Here is a 19,849-nt window from a genome sequence, read left to right on the forward strand (position 1 = left end):
GAAATTCTCTTCATTTGAACAAGAAAACCCTTATGCCGATGGAGATTAGGTTTTTATAGCCAAAATGTCAGCAGATTAGGTTTTGGACAATTAACCAAAATATAATTTTTTTTAAAAAATATAATATTAAAAAAATTATTTTGATTAGATCAATAATAAATATAATTTTATTAATTTAAATAAATTATCACAAAAAGTTGTCAAACAATTTTTTTATTGAAAAATTGTAATCTTCATCTTAGACTTGCCCATTGTCATCCCTAATACAATCCCTAATCCCATAAAAAAAATCATCCTCCAAATTCCCAGCATCATCACCAATGGGAATTCCATGTAGTTTGAAGTGTCAAACAAATAAGCATCGGCATAAACATCTTTCTTTTGCTTTAATTTCCTTCCTTTTCTTTTCCTTTCTTTCTACTTCGGATTCTTGTCCGTTTCCTTATACCACAAGAAATTCTCTTCATTTGAACAAGAAAAGCCTTACGTAGCATGTGTGTACTTGTCCAGTCTCTTAATTGTGAGAGTTGGGAGATTAGGTTTTTACAGCCAAAATGTCAGCAGATATTCTTCAGTTTTTGAAGAACAAATTCATGGATGAATTGGAAGAAGCAGAGGAGGAACACCCTCCACCTCATGACATCCCCCATCATTCTTATTTTCTACAAATTCGAAAGCTTCTGGAAACTAAAAGCATCACGCCGTCGACAGGAATGAAGGATTGTCTTTACGACCTCAGCATTGCATTGACCGACTGCGTTCTCTTCCTGGAGAAGCGCAAAATGAAAATCAACAAGGATTCCTCACATGGGCAAGAGCAAGAGCAAGGGCAAGGGCAAGGGCAAGGGCAAGGGCAAGGGCAAAGGCAAGGCCACTACTCTCTGCCTGAGCTGTGGTTTCTGTGCAAAACAAAAAGGAAGCTGATTCACATCAAGAAAAAGCTGTTTGTTGCTACAAGCCACCCGGTAGTACCAGAGCAGACTTCCCTTTCTGCCGTCACGGATGTAGCCACAACTTCTTCTTCTTCTGGCTCTTTATCATTTGATGGACCAACGATAGACCCTTTTTCTTCCTATTGGTTTACAGACCAAGTCATAAATATAGAAAAATTGGTTCTGGGTACAAGTGAATTGGATGAAGAAGGATTTAGTAAGGAAATTGGAATTGTGGGGATTGGGGGTTGCGGTAAGACCCTTGTGGCCCGAAGAGTTTTCAACCGAAGTCGTATGGCCCGAAGAATTTGGATCAATTTACAAGCGATACAGAAAGGAGAAATAGATTTTAAGAAGATTCTCAAGGCTATGCTGAAGCAGTGTGATGATGGGCAAAGAGATTTTGTGGATGGTAGTGTGGAGGTGGAGGAGGAGGAGCTATTGGAGGCCCTCTGCAAAGCATTGTGGAGTAAGAGTTATTTATTAGTGTTTGATGGAATTTGGGATATCAACCTGGACTGGTACTTCAGGTTAAAGGAGAGACTCCAGTGGTGTAACAAATCAAATCAGAGTAGAGTCATCATCATTACAACCAGACTCGATGGTGTGGCTAAGAGGATGGTTGGGCCCAATAATTTATATCGTATGCAGCCCTTTTCCAATCAGGTTATTTGGGACCTCATTACGAGCATTGTAAGTTATCTTCCGGAGGAGCATCCCATTGTGGTGAAAATGAAGGATGAAATGATATACCATTCTCATGGTCTCCCGTTAGCTGCAACAACGTTCTTCACTATTATGCGGAACCAAACCTATGGAGGGGAGTAAGTTTCTATGCTTTCAGCTTGATTTTTACATGTGCATGCCTCAGCTTTGATTTTCACATTTTTCATATACTAATCACATGTATATCATAATCACATTGTTGGTATATATATATATTTAAGATTTTTTGAGATTTAAATAAGAACTTGTTTACAGTATAATGTATTGATTAATACTCTAGATTTTATATATAAATAAGCAATCAATTACCAAATAACGTATTAAAGGAATGAGTTAAATTATGTGTAAATGATGCAATTATCTCTTTCTTCCTTTAAAAATAATAATAATACAAAATATATAAAAAGGAAAAATTAAAAAAAGAAATATCATATTTTAGATTATTTTATTTTTCAAAAGTGATTTCATTAGAGTCTATTAATTTATAATTTTAATTAATTTCATTTTATTTTTGTAATTGTTTTTATTTAGTTAGTTTTTTTTTTGAGTTTGTTCTTTGATTTTTGAGAATTTATCGAAGCCCAATGGGTTTTTTTTTTTTTTTTTTTGTTAAAAAAAAAAAACTTTTGTTCAGATTTTATGGTGATTATAAAATTTAAATAGGAAAAAAATTATAAGATTGAGGGCAAGTATTTTTGAATTTTTTTCATGTAGAAAATGGAGTAAGAGGAGATGAATGAGTAAGCTAAGAAGGAGATTGACACTTTCCTTAACCAGTTTTTTTTTTTTTAATCAATGACTTATATTGAATGTTAAAAGCCAATTACTTATATTAAAATATAGAATTTTGCTTCATTGGCATTCACAATGACGACATATATTTTTAGTTAATTATGAACATTATTATTCTTGAAGATGACTTAGAAGTGTATGGGTTTACAAAAGAAGTAATTAGAAAAGGTAGAGAAATAAAGTTAAATAGAATAAATTTTGATTGATAAATAATATTTATTAATTTTTTTATTTTCTTTTTATTTGTAGTGAAATAAAATTAAGAAAAAGAAAACTTAATCATGAGAAAAAATGTTTTGTTTTACATTTAAATAAAATAAATAAAGATAATTTTAAGGAAAAATAACTGATTTTTAATTTAGATAGCATAATATATATATATATATATATATATATATATATATATATATATATATATATATATATATATATATATATATATATATATATGACTAATTAAGTCCTTATTTTATATTAATATTATTTTTATTCTTTTTTTTTTTTTTTTCATTCACGTGCCTATCATGGTTTTCTTTTTAAAAGATTATCCTTATTTTATTTTAAACATTTTTAAAAAAAATTCTAAATGTTTTGAATGGAAAATCATATTCAGGTGGCAAAAAGCACTCTTGCCTAATTTTTTAATCTCTGTTTGGATTACATGTTTTTTTTTTAAAGGTTTTTATACTTTTGTAACTTTTTATTTTTTTATTTTTTTATCATTTCTTAGAAATGTCAAAATAACTATTTTGATACATTTTTTCAGTATTTATCTATAATTTTTTTTTAAAAAAAATTATCCTCTCAATAAAAAATATTTGATTATTCACATACGTATTTTTTTTATAAAAAAAACTATCTATTAAATTTTTTTTTTTATTTCATTTTTCCTAAAATTTCTAAGAATTGTGTTTACATACATAACAAAAGAATTTTTACCTCTTTTGTTGAATTTTGTTTTGAATTACTTTAATTTATAAATAATATTTTAAAAGTATTGAATTTGAAAATTTACCCATTTATAGTCCAACGGTTGAATTGTGATTGAATAGATGATATTATAAATATATAATTTATATTTTATTGAATTAAAAATATTTTTTTAGAAAATTAAAATATATGTAAAAAATTAAAATCAATAATATTTATTTTTTGTATTAATATTTTAATTTTATATTAAAGTAAATAAAATATACTTAATATTGATATGTTAAAAATGGAAGATATATATGGCGTATTATTTAATAAATTTAAAAGATGTTAGATTGTTTTAGTTATATTATAAGAATTTTTTATAATCCTTAAGATAAGTGAGGGATTCTTATGTTTCTTTAAATCATCTACTCTAATGATCCTGGGGATTAAAACCCTCATTCAACCATACTCATGGCTTTCCAATTCCTATTTTCATACACTAAACGTGTATTAACTGTGGCAGTTTCCAGCACATACTTGAGTTACTACGAGAAAGGAAAGAAGTATTTTATGTAATGATCAACCCCAAAGACGATGCCAATCAGGGGAACGATTTGCTCCTATCTCTTCGTAGCTTATGGGGCACAGAATTGGTTAGATTTTAAAGCACCCTCAAGATTGATTCAGAGGATTTGTTATAGTGCTGCTTTGAATAACTTTACTTTTCAGGTTTGTGACATTTCAGAGGTTGTTCCTCAATTCCCATTACATCACATTCTCTTGCCTTTCGGATTGATAAGTGATTATGTCGTTCTAGACAGAGTGAGGATATTGGTAAGTTGAGTAGTTGTGATATTTAAGATTTAATCTTGTCTCAAATTTCAATTATAAGGCTTCCTTTGTAATTTAAGGGCGCGTCATTCAACGGCCTAAAAGCTTTCCCCCAACTTTCTGTTTGGATGTTGAGCTCTTTTATTAAAATTATTTGAATAATGATTAAAATGACATAAGTGATATAAGTAAATATGATACGAGTGAAATTAAAAATGGAGAATTCTCTCTAATTGAATAATAAAATATTAAACAAGTTCATTAATTATTATATCATTTTTTTTTCTTTTATTCTATGCAATAATCTATTAGATTGTTTAAAAAGAAAAGAAAAAAAATCATAAACCTTCTAGATGTACTAAAGATACTGGTAAGTGGAGTACTTGTAAATGTTATTTTATTATAACATATATAAGATATATGCAGTTGGGTTTCTCTCAATTAATTCATCATAATGACTATAAATGTATGCTTCACCAGGTTTTTGGAGGCGATGCTACAACAAATCGGGTTTTACAAGCATTCTGTGATATGGAACTCCATCCGACACCACTAATTGGTGTGATGCCTTTGGGAACACAAGTCAACATTTCAATTTCTCTTGGATGGGTAATACAATAATTATCATCTTTTTTCATATAAGTTGGTAGCCTCATCCTATTTATATTACATAAAGAGATAAAAGAGATGGTTTTTTTTTTTTCTTTTTTTTTAACGCATAATTTAACTGCTTGACAGGGAAATCAAATTTCTGATGCAGATTGTAAGCCTTTTTTTTTCTTGCCTAAATTAAGGGATGCTGAAGTGATATTGATAGACAGGTAATAAAGTTTCAATGTTACTAACAGAATGCATAATATATATATATATAAGCATTACCAATTTCCTCACTGTAGTCCTGTACCTTTGAGCTTCAATGTGGTCAACAATTAACAAAAAGCATTACTTCCTTGGTTGAGCATTAAGTACATATTCAAATTTATATTATGATTCAATTCTTCTTAATCCACCACTCATGGTCTCAAAAGGATTAAATATATATATATGCTTCCATTGGTTGCTATTATGTCTTTGATCTGTCTTCTTAGCGCCTTCCATTTTGGTTGGTAATCATGCTTCATATGTTGACCAAAAGGGATAATTATTTGAACCTTGATGACCCAATTGCTTCATCTTTAGTAACATTTGTCTATCTCCTCATCATTGTGGCTAGACATCCGTTACATTAACCAAATTTTAGTTGGTTCTAAGCTTGGCAAATTATAGCTAGTTCTTCGCCTTCAAGCCAAGTCTATTGAATTCTTAGCTAGAAATGGAAATTTAACTGATAACTTAATTTCAAGTCCTAATTGCAAGTTCGGATCTAATGAACCTTTTAAAATCAATAAAATAATTAATATTTCACCTTGAACAAAACCTTAGCCAATCCGCTTCATTTATATATAATCATTTGTATCTGACTCTAAATAATTCCACATTGAGCATCCTTCAAATTTGAGCACCATTTTGGAGGGCTAGCCAAAAGTTCTTTTTGATTCTTGAAGTGCTCTATAGTGTTCTATATTGCACTCAAACTCCAAAACACTTTCAAGTACAAGATTTTGGAATTGAAAAGTTCTTTCTAGTGGGAGCTCATGTAGGATACTTTTGTGGTTTTTAATGAGCTAGGTTTATTTTATTTATTAAATACTACTCTCTTATTTAGATAGATCACTTCACTAGAAGTTACTAAAATTTATAGTCGTATACATTATAAATGCTTTTGCCTTAATATGAAATTGTGGATTTGTCTAGAAATTTCTCAACCAAAGAGCATTAAAATCATGTAAAGAGTGTGCTAATTTTCTTTTTCTTTTTTTTCATTTGATGCAATGTACAAAGCATATTGGCTTTCTTTTAATTAACTCAAACACTAATCTAGTACTAACTAGAACCATCTTAAAAGGAAATCTGAACTCTTTATCATCTTGATCAAATTCTATCAAGTTTATCGTTTATCTATCTTTGATACATACTTTAATAAACATATGTGAATCAAATCCTTACTCTATATCATAACTTCCATTGTGCGCCACACTCCTAAAATATCATTGTTACCCTTGTGCATCACAGTCTTGTCATGTGCCATGATCCCGTCATGTGCTATGGATTTAAATCATTCAAACACTTCATCCTTTCTAACTTTTAAGATGGAATAAGTGTACAGGAGAAGCTATGTTTATCTTGGATAACGAAAACACATTTCTTGTATCACATTTTGATGAGAGAACAACGGACTCTACCTTCAACTAAAATTCCTTTGTAATCTTCTTTTGTGTTTTGGTCTCTTTGCTTCTTCTAGAATTCTCAATTTGAGCTTTGACACCAATTTGTCATACTAGTGAAAGCTTTACTGCTAATATATTAGTGTTACTTTTGTAACGACCCGCACTCAACCATGTAGATATTGTCCGCTTTGGGCCCAAGGGGGCCCTCACGGCTTTAAAACGCGTCGACAGGGTTAAGAGGAGTCTTTACATATATAGCGCCAGGAACATTCTCCCCTATCCGACGTGGGACATTACAAACACCCCCCCTCCCCCATGCAGACACAACGTTCTCGTTGTGTCCCATGGGATTGCGGGGCCAAACAAACAAACACCCCTTACGGGGCCAACAAACCCCCATACCGGGGTCAAGGATCGGCTCTGATACCATTTGTAACGACCCGCTCCCAACCATGTAGATATTGTCCGCTTTGGGCCCAAGGGGGCTCTCATGGCTTTAAAATGCGTCTACTTGTTAAGAGGAGCCTCTACATATATTGTGATGTCCCACATCGGATAGGGGAGAATGTTCCTGGCGCTATATATGTAGAGGCTCCTCTTAACCAAGTAGACGCGTTTTAAAGCCCTGAGAGCCCCCTTGGGCCCAAAGCGGACAATATCTACATGGTTGGGAGCGGGTCGTTACAAATGGTATCAGAGCCGATCCCCGACCCCGGTGTGGGGGTTTGTTTGGTCTGGTCTTTGTCTGTTTGGCCCCCCAATCCCATGGGACACAACGAGGACGTTGTGTCTGCATGGGAGGGTGTTTGTGATGTCCCACATCGGATAGGGGAGAATGTTCCTGGCGCTATATATGTAGAGGCTCCTCTTAACCAAGTAGACGCATTTTAAAGCCGTGAGAGCCCCCTTGGGCCCAAAGCGGACAATATCTACATGGTTGGGAGCGGGTCGTTACAAAGATAAAATAAACAACACACAAAGGAATAAAAGGTTTTAGCATAGTTTAAAAACAATTCCTATATCTACTAATAAGAGAAATCATTCTACTATATTATAGAGAATATTATAGATCTTGAACCTTTGTTCCTTATATACGAATGTTAAGTCCTAAAAAATCTCATATTTCTTTATTCCTTATATCTATATTGAACCTTGAGCCTTCATTTCATTAGGTGTCTTCATTTCATTAGGTGTCTACATGTTTTAGCATGTAGACAAACCCATTTCATCTTATTTCTTTTTCCCCCTTATGACCTAGAATATTTATAGAGATGTTCCTAGTAACTTTCCTTATCCTATATAAAAAAAAAAACTATAATATTGTAATAACATAGCAACATAGGAGATCTTCTATATAATATTCTTCATAGAAGTGAGTATATATTAATTAGAAATTTGAGTTACTTTCCAACACTGACTAATGTATACATTTCATAATAGAAGATTACTATTATTACACATTCTTAAATAATTGATATTTGATTAGTCAGAGTACTTTGTTTTATGGTAATTAAGAATTCACATTCTTGTTCTAATTCTTGTTGGAAGTTTCCAAGGGCCAAATTTAAATGATTTTAGTTTGAATCTATTCCAGTTGGAATTTTGTAATGAGGACATCAATTCCAGATTGTCTTGAGATACCAAAGACTCTTCGCGTTCAACATGTTTCTGAAGACGACTTATTGCTCATGGTAACATTTTGTCATATAACATTTTTTTAATTTACAAGAGAACAAATATTTTGCTTGCAAATTGAGAACTTTGCTTGCAAATTGAGAACTTTGCTTTTGCACAAATAATTAATGCATTAGTTTTTTACAATGCATATGTTTTGGGATCATGATTGTTTTTGTAGTTGTATCAATATTTTATAGTAAATTTATTAATTTATAGCATAAACTTTGTCATTTCCATATTCAAGTTTCTATAATCAAAGTAACAAAGCCAAATAAAAATATGCTTGGACCATCAATCAATGGAGTTAAAGTAACATTAAAAAGTTTAATATATATTATAATATTTGTCTCCACAATTAATATAAAAATCAATTAGCACAATGGGCTTACTAAATATTCATACTTTTACAAATATGTCAAAAATTTAATCGTGAGTACCAAGGTTCTTCAATTCCACTTACTTCTTCATTATGCATTTTTTTAAGAAAGGATATCTTTTGTCAATGTTTTTGTTTTGATCATGGAACATCATATTTTTTGCCAATGTAGAGGCTAATTTATGGTCCATTTAGATCTTAATTGGTTTTTCTTATAGTATGTTAAGCTTTTTTATTAAAATTTTGTCAATTTACCTAACAAACACATTGATTGATGTCAAATATTGTTGGGACAATAAAGTAGAAATCAAATTTTGTGTGATATTTGCATCAATTATATTGTCTAATCAGTCAAATTTGTGCTACATTTCATATGCTCTAACTTTCTTACATTTTTTTCTCTATTTTTTAAAGTCTTGCAACTATTTTGAGTGAATGAGTGCATGTAAAGGAGCTTAGTCAAAGTATTGAAATGGAGTGAGAAGAGTACAAGGACATGAAATAGGAATGGGAAGGAAGGAGGGGGAGGGAGGGGGAGGGGGGAAGGGGAAAGGGAGGAGGAGAGAATGCACAATGTCATTTTCCATTTTGGGATGATGACCCATGGTGCCCAAATTTGCAACCTCCCCTTTGCTTATTGCCACTTTGAGTGCAATGCTTTCCTAAGGGTGGCACCATCTCTATTAAAATAATTGTTTATGCTTGGACACATTTTTTTTTTTTGGAATTTTTCTCATATCCTTTAGATCTTTGGGATTAAAAATCCTCAACATGTCTCCACATTAAGGCAACCTTGGAATGGTATAAATATCCCATTTTGTAGTTGGAGAGGGGTTTGTCTTAAGGCCTCTTTGATATATTTTTAGGGTTTAGATTTCTTCATGTTTTAGTTTAGATTAGTGTAGATCCCTTTTGATGTAATCTTGATTTGGATGTTTTCCTCTATCTTGCACTTCCGTGCTTAGATAATTTTTGGTAAAAATCAAGTATTTCATATATTTATTTTCTTTGTGTAAAGCACATGGTCACAGGATATTTAGTAAGAATACTATATTGAAAATATCTATCAAAATACTATTCCATGATCTTGACCCATTACTACTTGAAGTTATACAAAGCTTTTGTACAATTCAAAACTTTATTTTTGTTTCCTTTTACTTTATAACCCATGATTTGTTTCATATATAATTTTTCTTTATGACATTCATTTAAAAAATTGATTTTGATCACACTTTTAGTAAAATTTCCATGTATTTTAAGCTATGAAAGAAATTATAATCTTATGGTTTCTATAGATTGTAACTAAAGAAAATTATGACATCATGATCAAGGATTAAAATATCATAAATTATGAAAATATCAATAGTTAAGTTTTATAGAAATATTAGGAAATATAAAAAAATTGAACAAAAATTTGGAAAAAAATCTTTTTAAGACAAAAAATTATGAAAATTACATAAATATGAAAAAAAATGGTAAAATGGATAATAATAATACACATTGAAGTTGGTTTAATACATACATACATATATATATATATATATATGTGTGTGTGTGTGTGTGTGTGTGTGTGTGTGTGTGTGTGTGTGTGTTTCTCTTGATTTTAATTTAGAATTTCACATGGTATCAAAGCTTTCTCTGGTTTCTTTGTATGCTTGATGAAAACTTTGAGTGCTACCTATCCTTATTTGAAGTTTTTTGTGGTGTTTTGATTTCTTGAGTTTCATTGTTGATTTATTTATTATTCGTTTTGTCTCCATTCATCACTACTATTATGTTTGAAATATTGAACCATACTCCTGCTACCAGAGTTCTATTAAGGCGACATTCAAAGCGCTGCTAAGCTAAACCACGAGGGAATTGTAGAACTTCCAAGCTACTTAGCACCTTATTGAGAAGAATTATCTTCAATATTCTTAGTTAGTGTGAACCTCCCTAAAGGGTAAAGGAAAATTGAACCATTTAATTGGCAAAGGACTAAAACCTGGAAATCTAAAATTTTAGAGTTGGGATGAAAAGGATTCTATGATCATGTCTTGGTTATGGAATTCAATGTCCCCTAAAATTAGTGGAACATGTATGTTTTTTACAACAACTAGGGAGGTTTACAAAGCCATTCAACAAACCTATTCAAAGATATGAGATTCTACTCAAATTTTCAAATCAAGGTGAAGATTTCAACTATAAAATAAGGAACTAGATTTGTAATTAAACTTGCCAATATTATGAAGAATTTGTGATAGGAAATTGAATACTACCATAACATTCAAATTAAATGTCGTGAAGATGCAATAGTGCTAAAAAAATTATAGAAAAAGAATGAATTTTTGAATTTCTTGCTAGGCCCAATTTATAGTTTAACCAAGTATGGGTCTAAGTTCTAGGAAAAGAGGAGCCTCTAGCCATGAATGAAATCATCTCCATCATTTGTGCTAAATAAAATCAGAGAGGTGTGATGTTTGAACTGTATTTTATTCATGGTTTTTCCATGGTTGCTATAATGCCAAACAAATTCAACTTAAATCTTGCTAGAGAAACTGGACGTCTTGATAAGTTGAAAATTCTCAATCGTGAAGGACTTTAGTGTACTTACTACTAGAAGCCCTAAAACACCAAAGAGAAGTATAGGAAACTTAATGGAAAACCTTAAAACTTGGATTAGAATAGGGAAAATAAAGCATGGAAAAATCACAATCAAGAAATTATGGCAAATTTTGAAGGAGGCCCTCAAGAAAAACATAGTTTCAATAGTGAAGAATTGGGAGAACTAAACAAAGAAGAGATAGAAAGGCTAAGATATTTTTTTGGTACTCTGAATAAATAATTATGTGTTCTTTGGCACAAACAAGTAAGTCTTCTATTTCTCATACTTTAAGGGCCTCATATTTATCCTTCATTGGCTCTTGGGTCATTGACTCAGGAGACATAGACTACATGATCTAATCTTTTCCTAATGCCACAATGCTTGAATTAAACCAGTTTTAAAAAAAAATGAATTGGATCCTTCTACTAACATTAGTCTAGAAACTATTGTTATAAAACCATTGTAAGTTTACTCAACAAGAAGAACAATTATCATTGAACCCATGTATACTCAAGAGTCTGAACTAAGGCTAGGTAATAGCTCTATCTCTCCTAGTACTTCAAATGTTGACAATGATCTTGATTTAACCATTACCATTAAGAACATCTGTTGTCATTATTTATGTCTTTTGATAACTTCTTCCACTCCCATAAAAATTTTCTCACTCATTTGTACACCATCATCACTCCACAAAACCTTTTCGAGGCACTAAATAATGAGAATTAGAGACAAGACATGAGGTTTAAGATGGAGACCTTAGAGAAAAATAGAACATGGGAAATAGCAGAGGTGTCTTAGAGGAAGAAACCATTTGGGTGTAAATGGGTATACAGAATAAAGTATAACTAGAAAGATATAAGACTAGGTTAGTAATAAAAGGCTAACACAAACCTATGAGGTTGATTACTGAGCAACCTTTGCTCTCATAGCTATTATAAATATCATAAGGATGTTATTATCATTAGTAGCTAATTTTGGTTGGAGCTTACCACAATTTGATGTAAAAAAAAAATGTATTTTTGCATGAGGACTTAGAAGAAGATATCTATATGGAAATTTCTCTAGGATTTTGCAAAAGTCTTGGTGGACCCAATGCTTGAAAATTAAAGAAAGCCTTATATGACTTAGAACAATCTCTAAGAACATGGTTTAGGAGATTTTCTAAAGTGATGTTTGCCATGAAATACAAACGAAGTCAAGGTGATCATACTTTGTTCATTAAGCATTTGACTTTAAAGAGAGTGATAACTTTGTTGGTGTATATGGATGATATTATTATGATTAGTAATGATCCAGAGAAAATGAGGCTCTTTGATAGTATTTAACTAGAGAATTTGAGATTAAAGAACTTGTTAGATTAAAGTATTTCCTAAGAGTCAATGTGGCTCATTCCAAGGAGGGTATCTTTATTTCACCATCAAAATATGTTATTGATCTTCTTAAAGAAACCAAGAAACTTGGATGCAAGCTAGTGGACAACCCCAAACCATAAATTAGCAGAGGCCTTGGAGGATAGGATTGTAGATTGTGCCATGTATTAATGACAAGTGGGCAAATTAATTTACTTAACACATATTAGACTAGACATTGCATATGTTGTGAGCATTGTTAGTCAATTTATGCACAATCCCAAATACACTCATCTTTAAGCTATTTATTGAATCATGTACTACCTTAAATGAATATTCGATAAAGGTTGTTATTCAAACAAGCTATGAAGTTGTGCCTGAAAGCCTACATGGATCCAGATTATGTTGTATTAATTTTAAATAGAAGATCAACCTTAGGGGACTATACTTTTCTTAGGGGATATCTTGATACTTGGCAAAGTAAAAAACAACTAGAGGTCACAAGATCTAGTGTTGAGGTGGAGTTTCAAGTAATGGCTCATGGAATTTGTGAACTATTATGGCTTAAGATTATTTTAGATGATCTTAAAATCAAGTAGAGACACCCTATGAGACTTTACTGTGATAACAAGTCTGCATTCAACATTACTCATAATCTGGTATAGTATGATCAAATAAAGCATGTGGAAGTAGATTGACATTTCATAAAGAATAAGCTTGATAGTGGTCTTATTTGCATTCCAGGTATTGAGACACGTGGCTAACTTGTATATGTTGTAACTAAAGATTGACTAATACGACATTTTAAGGAATTATAGGCAAGTTGGGAATAAAGAATCTCCATTCACCAACTTGAGGGGAAGTTTTGCAAGTTTGGGTCTTATAATTTAGGATTTTTCTCTTTTTAGGACCCTTTTTATACAATTGTAAATCAGTTAGGACTTTTTCTCCTTTTAGGACTTCTCTTGTATAATTATAAATTAATTAGGGCTTTTCTCCTTTTAAAACACTTCATGTACAACTATAAATTAGTTAGTAGGAGATTTGAAATTGATTTGAATTACTATGTATAAAAAGGAATTTTCCTAAAATAGAGAAGGATATATGTGTGTGTATATGTATACATATGACAATAATATATGGAACTTGCCAATATATTTTATACTAAAATAGTAAACTATATAAAACATGATGGTATAAGTGTAATAATGTTTTATTAAAAAAAAATATTTGTAGTTATATCATAAATTTATATTGAATTATTTTTGATATCATGTATTTTATATTTTTAATAATGGATAATGAGTTCAATGAAATTTGAAAATTGTATAGGTATAATTATATACATAATTACAAAAAATGTAATAAGGGTAGTCTATCTTTTGAGCTAGATGCTTGCCATTCTTGCCATTTGAATTCTTACCAAACATGGCACTAAATGGTGAGAACACGACACACAATGAGCTAATTTCATGTGCGGTAGTGAGTTATTTGAAGAATTTCCAAAATATCAAGAAATAGGATGATTTGTAATTTTTTAATCAATTATCATATGAATATTTTTTCATTATTTGTAACCTTTAGCCACTAATATTGCTTTGTAATGGTTTTAACTCCCATATATCATTTGTTGATAGCATCTCTCCATCTCTTTGTTTTTCATTCCTTCTTCAAACCTTATTGATTGGTCATAATAAGAAAATAGATAAAAAAAAACAATAGATTTTTTATTTATTTCTTTTTACCTCAAAACATTTTTATAGGCTCTTGTAATATTATGCACTTTTATTTGTACTTTTCAATAAAGACGATGGAGATGAGTCTTCATAAGTAGATGGTGGTGATAGAAGAGGAGTAATGATCTCTTACAACTCTTTATTCGCTTGTCTTCTTCTTAAAAAAAAGGAAAAAAATTCATAGTCATCTTCTTTGACATACGAATCCCACATTTCATCAAACTTGCAATCTCTACTAGTCTTGTAATATTTAGAGTATGAGTCATAGCAAATAAAAATAAAGTTCACTCTTGATATCTAACTTTTACTAGTTTCTTTCGGCACATGGGCACATTCAATACTTTAAAAAGAATTCTCAAGTGAGATACACAATATTCTTTCACTAAGACAATCCTATGTTATGTAGACTACATGTAATCAACCTCTTTGGTTTAAAATTTATTAGATATTTTCTTATATTTTATCATACTTCAAGTTATGTCAATAATAGATTTATTTTTTCTTACTCTTTATCATGCTTCAACTCATGTCAGGAATAGATCTATCTATTTCATTTTATTGTGAAGAAATGATACTCATACTTTAAAGGTTATAAGTTTAGTAAAAGATACCAAGTTTAATGAAACATAAAATTAGGCTTTCGAAGAAGATAGCTATGACTTTTTTCTATTATTTGAATGAAAATATTAGATGAATAAAGCATTGCAAGAGCTCTCTACTCTATCTCTATCACGACCACAATTTTCTTAGGAAGACCTATGCTTTTAGTAGATTTTACAACAAAGTTTTTACATGAATAAATGAAACCAACTTAGTTGTTGAAACTCTTAGTCCTTGAACCAAAAATAAAAAGAACTAATAGCTTGTATAGTAGTTACCTTGTCTCCATAGGGACTTCTACTTGAGAGTAGCAAAGATAAAGAGCAAGAGGTATGAATGTAGTTTAGGAGCTCAAATAGAATTGCTTCTCTTGAAGTCATGGGATAAAACATGAAATTTAAAAACAAAAAACTAATAGAAAATAGACTTTAAGAGTGGAGATCCATTGAAATCACCATTTCTATCTATAATTCTCTTACAAGGCGTTAGATTAGTGTTTGTGACTCTAAGTCTAAGCCAAGGGTTTATACCAAAAAGTATATACTTAAGAGGAATGGGAACCATCTTAAAAAGGCTTAACTCACTCTAGTTGCTCTTGTTTAGGTCCTTGCAACTAGATGCTTTTGTTGGGTTTCATTTCAACTTAGTAGGTTTGTGCTCTACTCAAGGAAATCAATACTATGATCCCTTAGGCATTCTCCTAAGGTTTGTTAACTTGCAACCCTCACAACCATGACAACATACACTTGTTTTGCATGGTTACTCCTTTTGGTCAATATAACCACTACAAAAGGCTAGCTTTACTTGAGTCTTACACAAATCAAATCACTAGAGATTTGAACTGGGATATGGAAAAATCTTGGCTTTACTTACCCTTTGAAGTGTAAAACTAGCTAAGTATGATGAAAATTAAATGAAAAGCAAGAACTGTATAGGCATCCTTTACTCTTAGTTATACTGAGTTCCTTAGGTTGGATTGTGGGCAAACTTCATTCTTCTAGATTTAACTCATTGCTTTAATGTTCCAACATTTTTTTCAACATAAAGGAATACAAACATTCTCATATCCTTGTTACTTAGCCTATGAATCCCATACTAGTCTGTCTAAGGAATTGAGTGATAAAGCACCCCTGAGAACCTACAACTAAGCTTCAAGTGGTGGAAATGGATTTCTCAAGTTTTTTGCTTCGCTAAAACCTCATACGGGATGCAAGTGGCATTAGATCTTTTTATTAATCTTCGTTTCCTTTATGCAATATATCATTCTTTTCCTCAATTTGCCCCAACTTCCCTTCCTTGGGAACTCTAGTATTTTAACACTAACGGATGTAGTGCGCAGTGTGTGAGAATGATTTAAGGAAAAATTCTCAACGGGAATACTTTTTTTTTTTTTTGTTTCTCCAAGTACCTTGAGATTCTCATTATATGTTAATATTGGACCATGATTTATGCAATAAGAGTTGGAAATGAGGTTAAGATATATATATATATAATAATTTTGTAAGTCTTTTCTACTTAGATGTTCCTCTAATTGAACACTATGTTGGGTTGTTATGATATTACGACTAGCATGGTGACTGGTTCAACCACCTTGGCTTTCATAGATTGGCTTGGTCATTCATTTGCAGCTCGCTTTCTTCTCTACCTTGTGCTTGACACTTAGTTCTCACCCTTTTCAAAGTTGCATGCTATGCTCTTGTGTATTCTTTAGGGTGCATACAATGGTAGTAAAAATTCTTCCATCTTGTCTAGTGAATATCCCTAAAGTGCGCCATCATTGTTCTTCAAGGTGTGCCAATTGGTGAAGATGACTAGAAGCATGCATAGGATGTTGGAGAAGATGGTGTGCAAAGGTGGTAGTTGGAGGAGTTCCAAGTGTGAAGAAGGATGCAAGGTTGGTTTTAATGAAGGTGAGTACTTAGTTGGAGGAAAGTGGTGCATAATTTAAGTGAGTTGGGGTGCATAAGTTAAGTGAGTTGGAGGTAGTGCATAATTTAAATGAGCTTGGAGATGTGAAACTTGAGTCATCTAAGTGATGAACAATTTACCTAACATATTTGAGAGGTGTGTGGCCTCAGTTTGACGCGCCTCTTAGATGTGTCAACTACTTTAGATAGCTCTTCTCCAATTCTTAAGTTTTCTTACTCTTTAAGCTTCATTCAAGTCCTCCTAAAAAATTCTAACACACTTTAAAATACCTTGAAGACCTACATAATTCTCACAAAAACATCAAATATAAAAGACTAAGGTATTAAAAACAAAAGTAAGTAGTGGATCAATTATAAGTTCCTCAACCATACTAAAATAAGCCTTTTAGAGCCATTAGAGTGTTGAGTTTGAGTTCTAATCACATATCTCTATCATTTGCTTTGAAAAGTTCAAATGAAATGAGACAATGCTATAAAACTTACAAGAACATTTCGAGGTAACAAAAAATCCAAATAATTAATCTAATTCTTTTTATCTATTCTTTTATTGTTATCAACAAATAGGATTTGAATAATCCACAAAAATAAAGAAAAATAGAGAAATATTATCTATTGTGACATTAAATTTAATATTTTTCATACCTTGCCCTCTCATTTCATTTTCCATTGCTCCATATTCTGTCCTTCTATAGAATTACAATATTGACTTTTTTCATTGTTGAATGAATTGTAATTATGTGTTCCACATTTTCCATGTCTACCATCAAGATTACTTTGACTTATTTCATTACCATAAAGTAAGTTGATTTGAAGGAGTTGCTCCAATTTTCTTTCTTCTTTCATTTTAATATTATTCATGGACTTGTAAAGATCCTATGAGTTAATCAATGGTCATGGGATCATGATTTTTGGACTTCTGAATAATGATAACAACATAATAACTTCTTGGATTAAAAGATGAAAGGATCTTTTCAATCACTTGAATACCATTCAAACTTTCAATATTTCTTTTAATTGATCCAAAATTACTAATACTCTTGAAAAAGTAATTGGAAATTGACTTAGATTTCTTCATATGTAAAACTTCAAAATTCTCCTCAAAAAGTATAAAGCTAAAACTTTTCTTAACCTTTTAACTTTTTTAAAGAGGTTTCCATTATCTCCAATGCATCCTTCATGGCCTCACATATTTCTTGAGTAAGGATTAAATTTTATCATTTATTGTAAAAAATTATTGTCATTTATTGTCACAAGTTTTTGGATTAATTGTCGATCAATGGCTAAAAAAAGTTTTTAGCCATTGGTATTTTTTTTACGTGTCACAACATCAATAGTGCCCCTAAAATATAAAAATCCCTCTTGTATGGAAGCACCTTACTGGTGGGGCAACTTTGCCCTTGTTATAATATTTATGACTTAATATATAATATCTATTTGTGATATATCAATGATATTTCTCATTTGAGTGATTATTGAAAATATAAAAACTTAAATACAAAATAAACACAAATATATATTACCAATTTTATCATACATATATTATATTTTCAATAAAATAATTTTATATGTTATTATTACTTGTTTGATGATTTCTTGGAATTTTTTAAATATTTTTTTGAGTCTTAATTAATTTCCTTCCTATTGAGATTTTTTTTTATTACTGTCAATATTATCTTCCTTCTAAAAAAAAAATCCAACCATTAATATTTCATTAATTCCTGAATTTTGATCCTTGATTTTAAGAACCAAGTAAAGCCTTCATTTTGTTTATTCAGTTCTTGAATTTTTTTTTCTTTAGTTGAGACTTCAAATGGAAAAATACCTATGCAACATCTTTGCCTTTTATTCATATATATATATATATGTGTGTGTGTGTGTGTGTGTGTGTAGAATCAAATTTCTTAAATTCTATGATGTGCCTATTAGACAAAGTCTATGGTCTTTCATAACTAAATATTCCTAAGTGTTTGATAGCATTTAACTTTCTAATATTACAACACAAGTTTTAAATTTGACTCCATTATTAATAAAATACATTAAATCTATTATGGCTAAACAATCACATTTAATTCCAATAGCCTATGCTATGGATAGATATATTATAATTACTAATATTGACATTTTTTTTAAAAGTAATTCCATTAAACTAGTAAATTGGATCAAAAAATTGACTTTTTTTTTTATAGCAAATATATTAGGGACACTATAAGATTATCCATGCTTATCATGAGTAGCTTGATAATGGAATAAGTGAAATTAACATCAAATGTGGACTTTATTTGTGGATTGCAAACTTATTGGTACATTTGTTGATCAATTATGAGATTATATAGGGATTAGATACCAATTCAAGCAAGAAGACAATAATGATTGGTTAATGAATTGATTGATATACTTCAAACTCTAGTACTCACTATGACTTTCATGTAGTTTTTCATGCATACTTTAGAGGGAATTAATTCTAACATAATTTAAGTTTGCCTAAATATTAATTGGTTAGTCTTTAGGGTTATAGACATGAAAATTCCTACATAAGTAGATTGGGAAAAGGTAGTAGTGCATAACAAAATTACATTAAAATATCACACCTTTAGAGAAGTGGGCCATTTAAGAGTGGAGGCATATCCTAGAATCTATAAGGTGCGCAAAATAAAACCATAGTTAGTAGTGATGAAATGCTGACATAGTTAATCAATATATTGGAGCTATCTATAGAAATTCTTTAAAGACCAAATTGTCATGCCAATAATTAGGCATGACCTAACCAAGTTGCTTCTACAAAGGTTCTTCTTCGCTACACTTTGGTGCACAACAAAACTATCTTATATTTTCCATTCAACTTGTTTAGCTTACCTCAACAATTGATAAGGTTTTATGAACTTCTCTAAAATACTACTTTAAGGTTAAAGAAAATTTATTTTAGTAAATGAAACACAGATTTAGTGAGTGAAGACATTTATGCTACTCTCTGCTATTTCCTATGGTACTTTTACTATAAAATATATTTGCGTGTCATAGGTACATACTCTTATTTTCATAGTAATCATATAAGTACAAATAGTTTATCGAGCATTATTTTGAGCAAACACCCATAAAGGTGGAACATATATTTCAATGGGTGAAGACACTTTCTCCT

The 19,849-nt window shown here is 30.7% G+C and overlaps 1 protein-coding gene across 2 annotated transcripts in view; it reads left to right on the plus strand.

The window, feature by feature from the left end:
- The first annotated feature begins 523 nt into the window (after positions 1-523).
- LOC117910819 overlaps positions 524-19,849 on the plus strand; it is a 28,553-nt gene continuing 9,227 nt past the window's right edge. The window contains exons 1-7 of one of the 2 annotated variants that reach the window (XM_034824978.1): positions 524-1,756; positions 3,889-4,018; positions 4,095-4,199; positions 4,677-4,805; positions 4,935-5,017; positions 8,058-8,154; positions 16,575-16,695. In XM_034824978.1, the coding sequence (XP_034680869.1) occupies positions 555-1,756; positions 3,889-4,018; positions 4,095-4,199; positions 4,677-4,805; positions 4,935-5,017; positions 8,058-8,154; positions 16,575-16,695 (1,867 nt within the window). In that variant the 5' untranslated portion in view covers positions 524-554. The remainder of the gene's footprint in view (positions 1,757-3,888; positions 4,019-4,094; positions 4,200-4,676; positions 4,806-4,934; positions 5,018-8,057; positions 8,155-16,574; positions 16,696-19,849) is intronic. The other variant, XM_034824979.1, reaches the window with a different exon arrangement.

The sequence above is a fragment of the Vitis riparia genome, chromosome 3 (assembly GCF_004353265.1).
Source record: "Vitis riparia cultivar Riparia Gloire de Montpellier isolate 1030 chromosome 3, EGFV_Vit.rip_1.0, whole genome shotgun sequence".
NCBI classification, from domain to species: domain Eukaryota; kingdom Viridiplantae; phylum Streptophyta; class Magnoliopsida; order Vitales; family Vitaceae; genus Vitis; species Vitis riparia.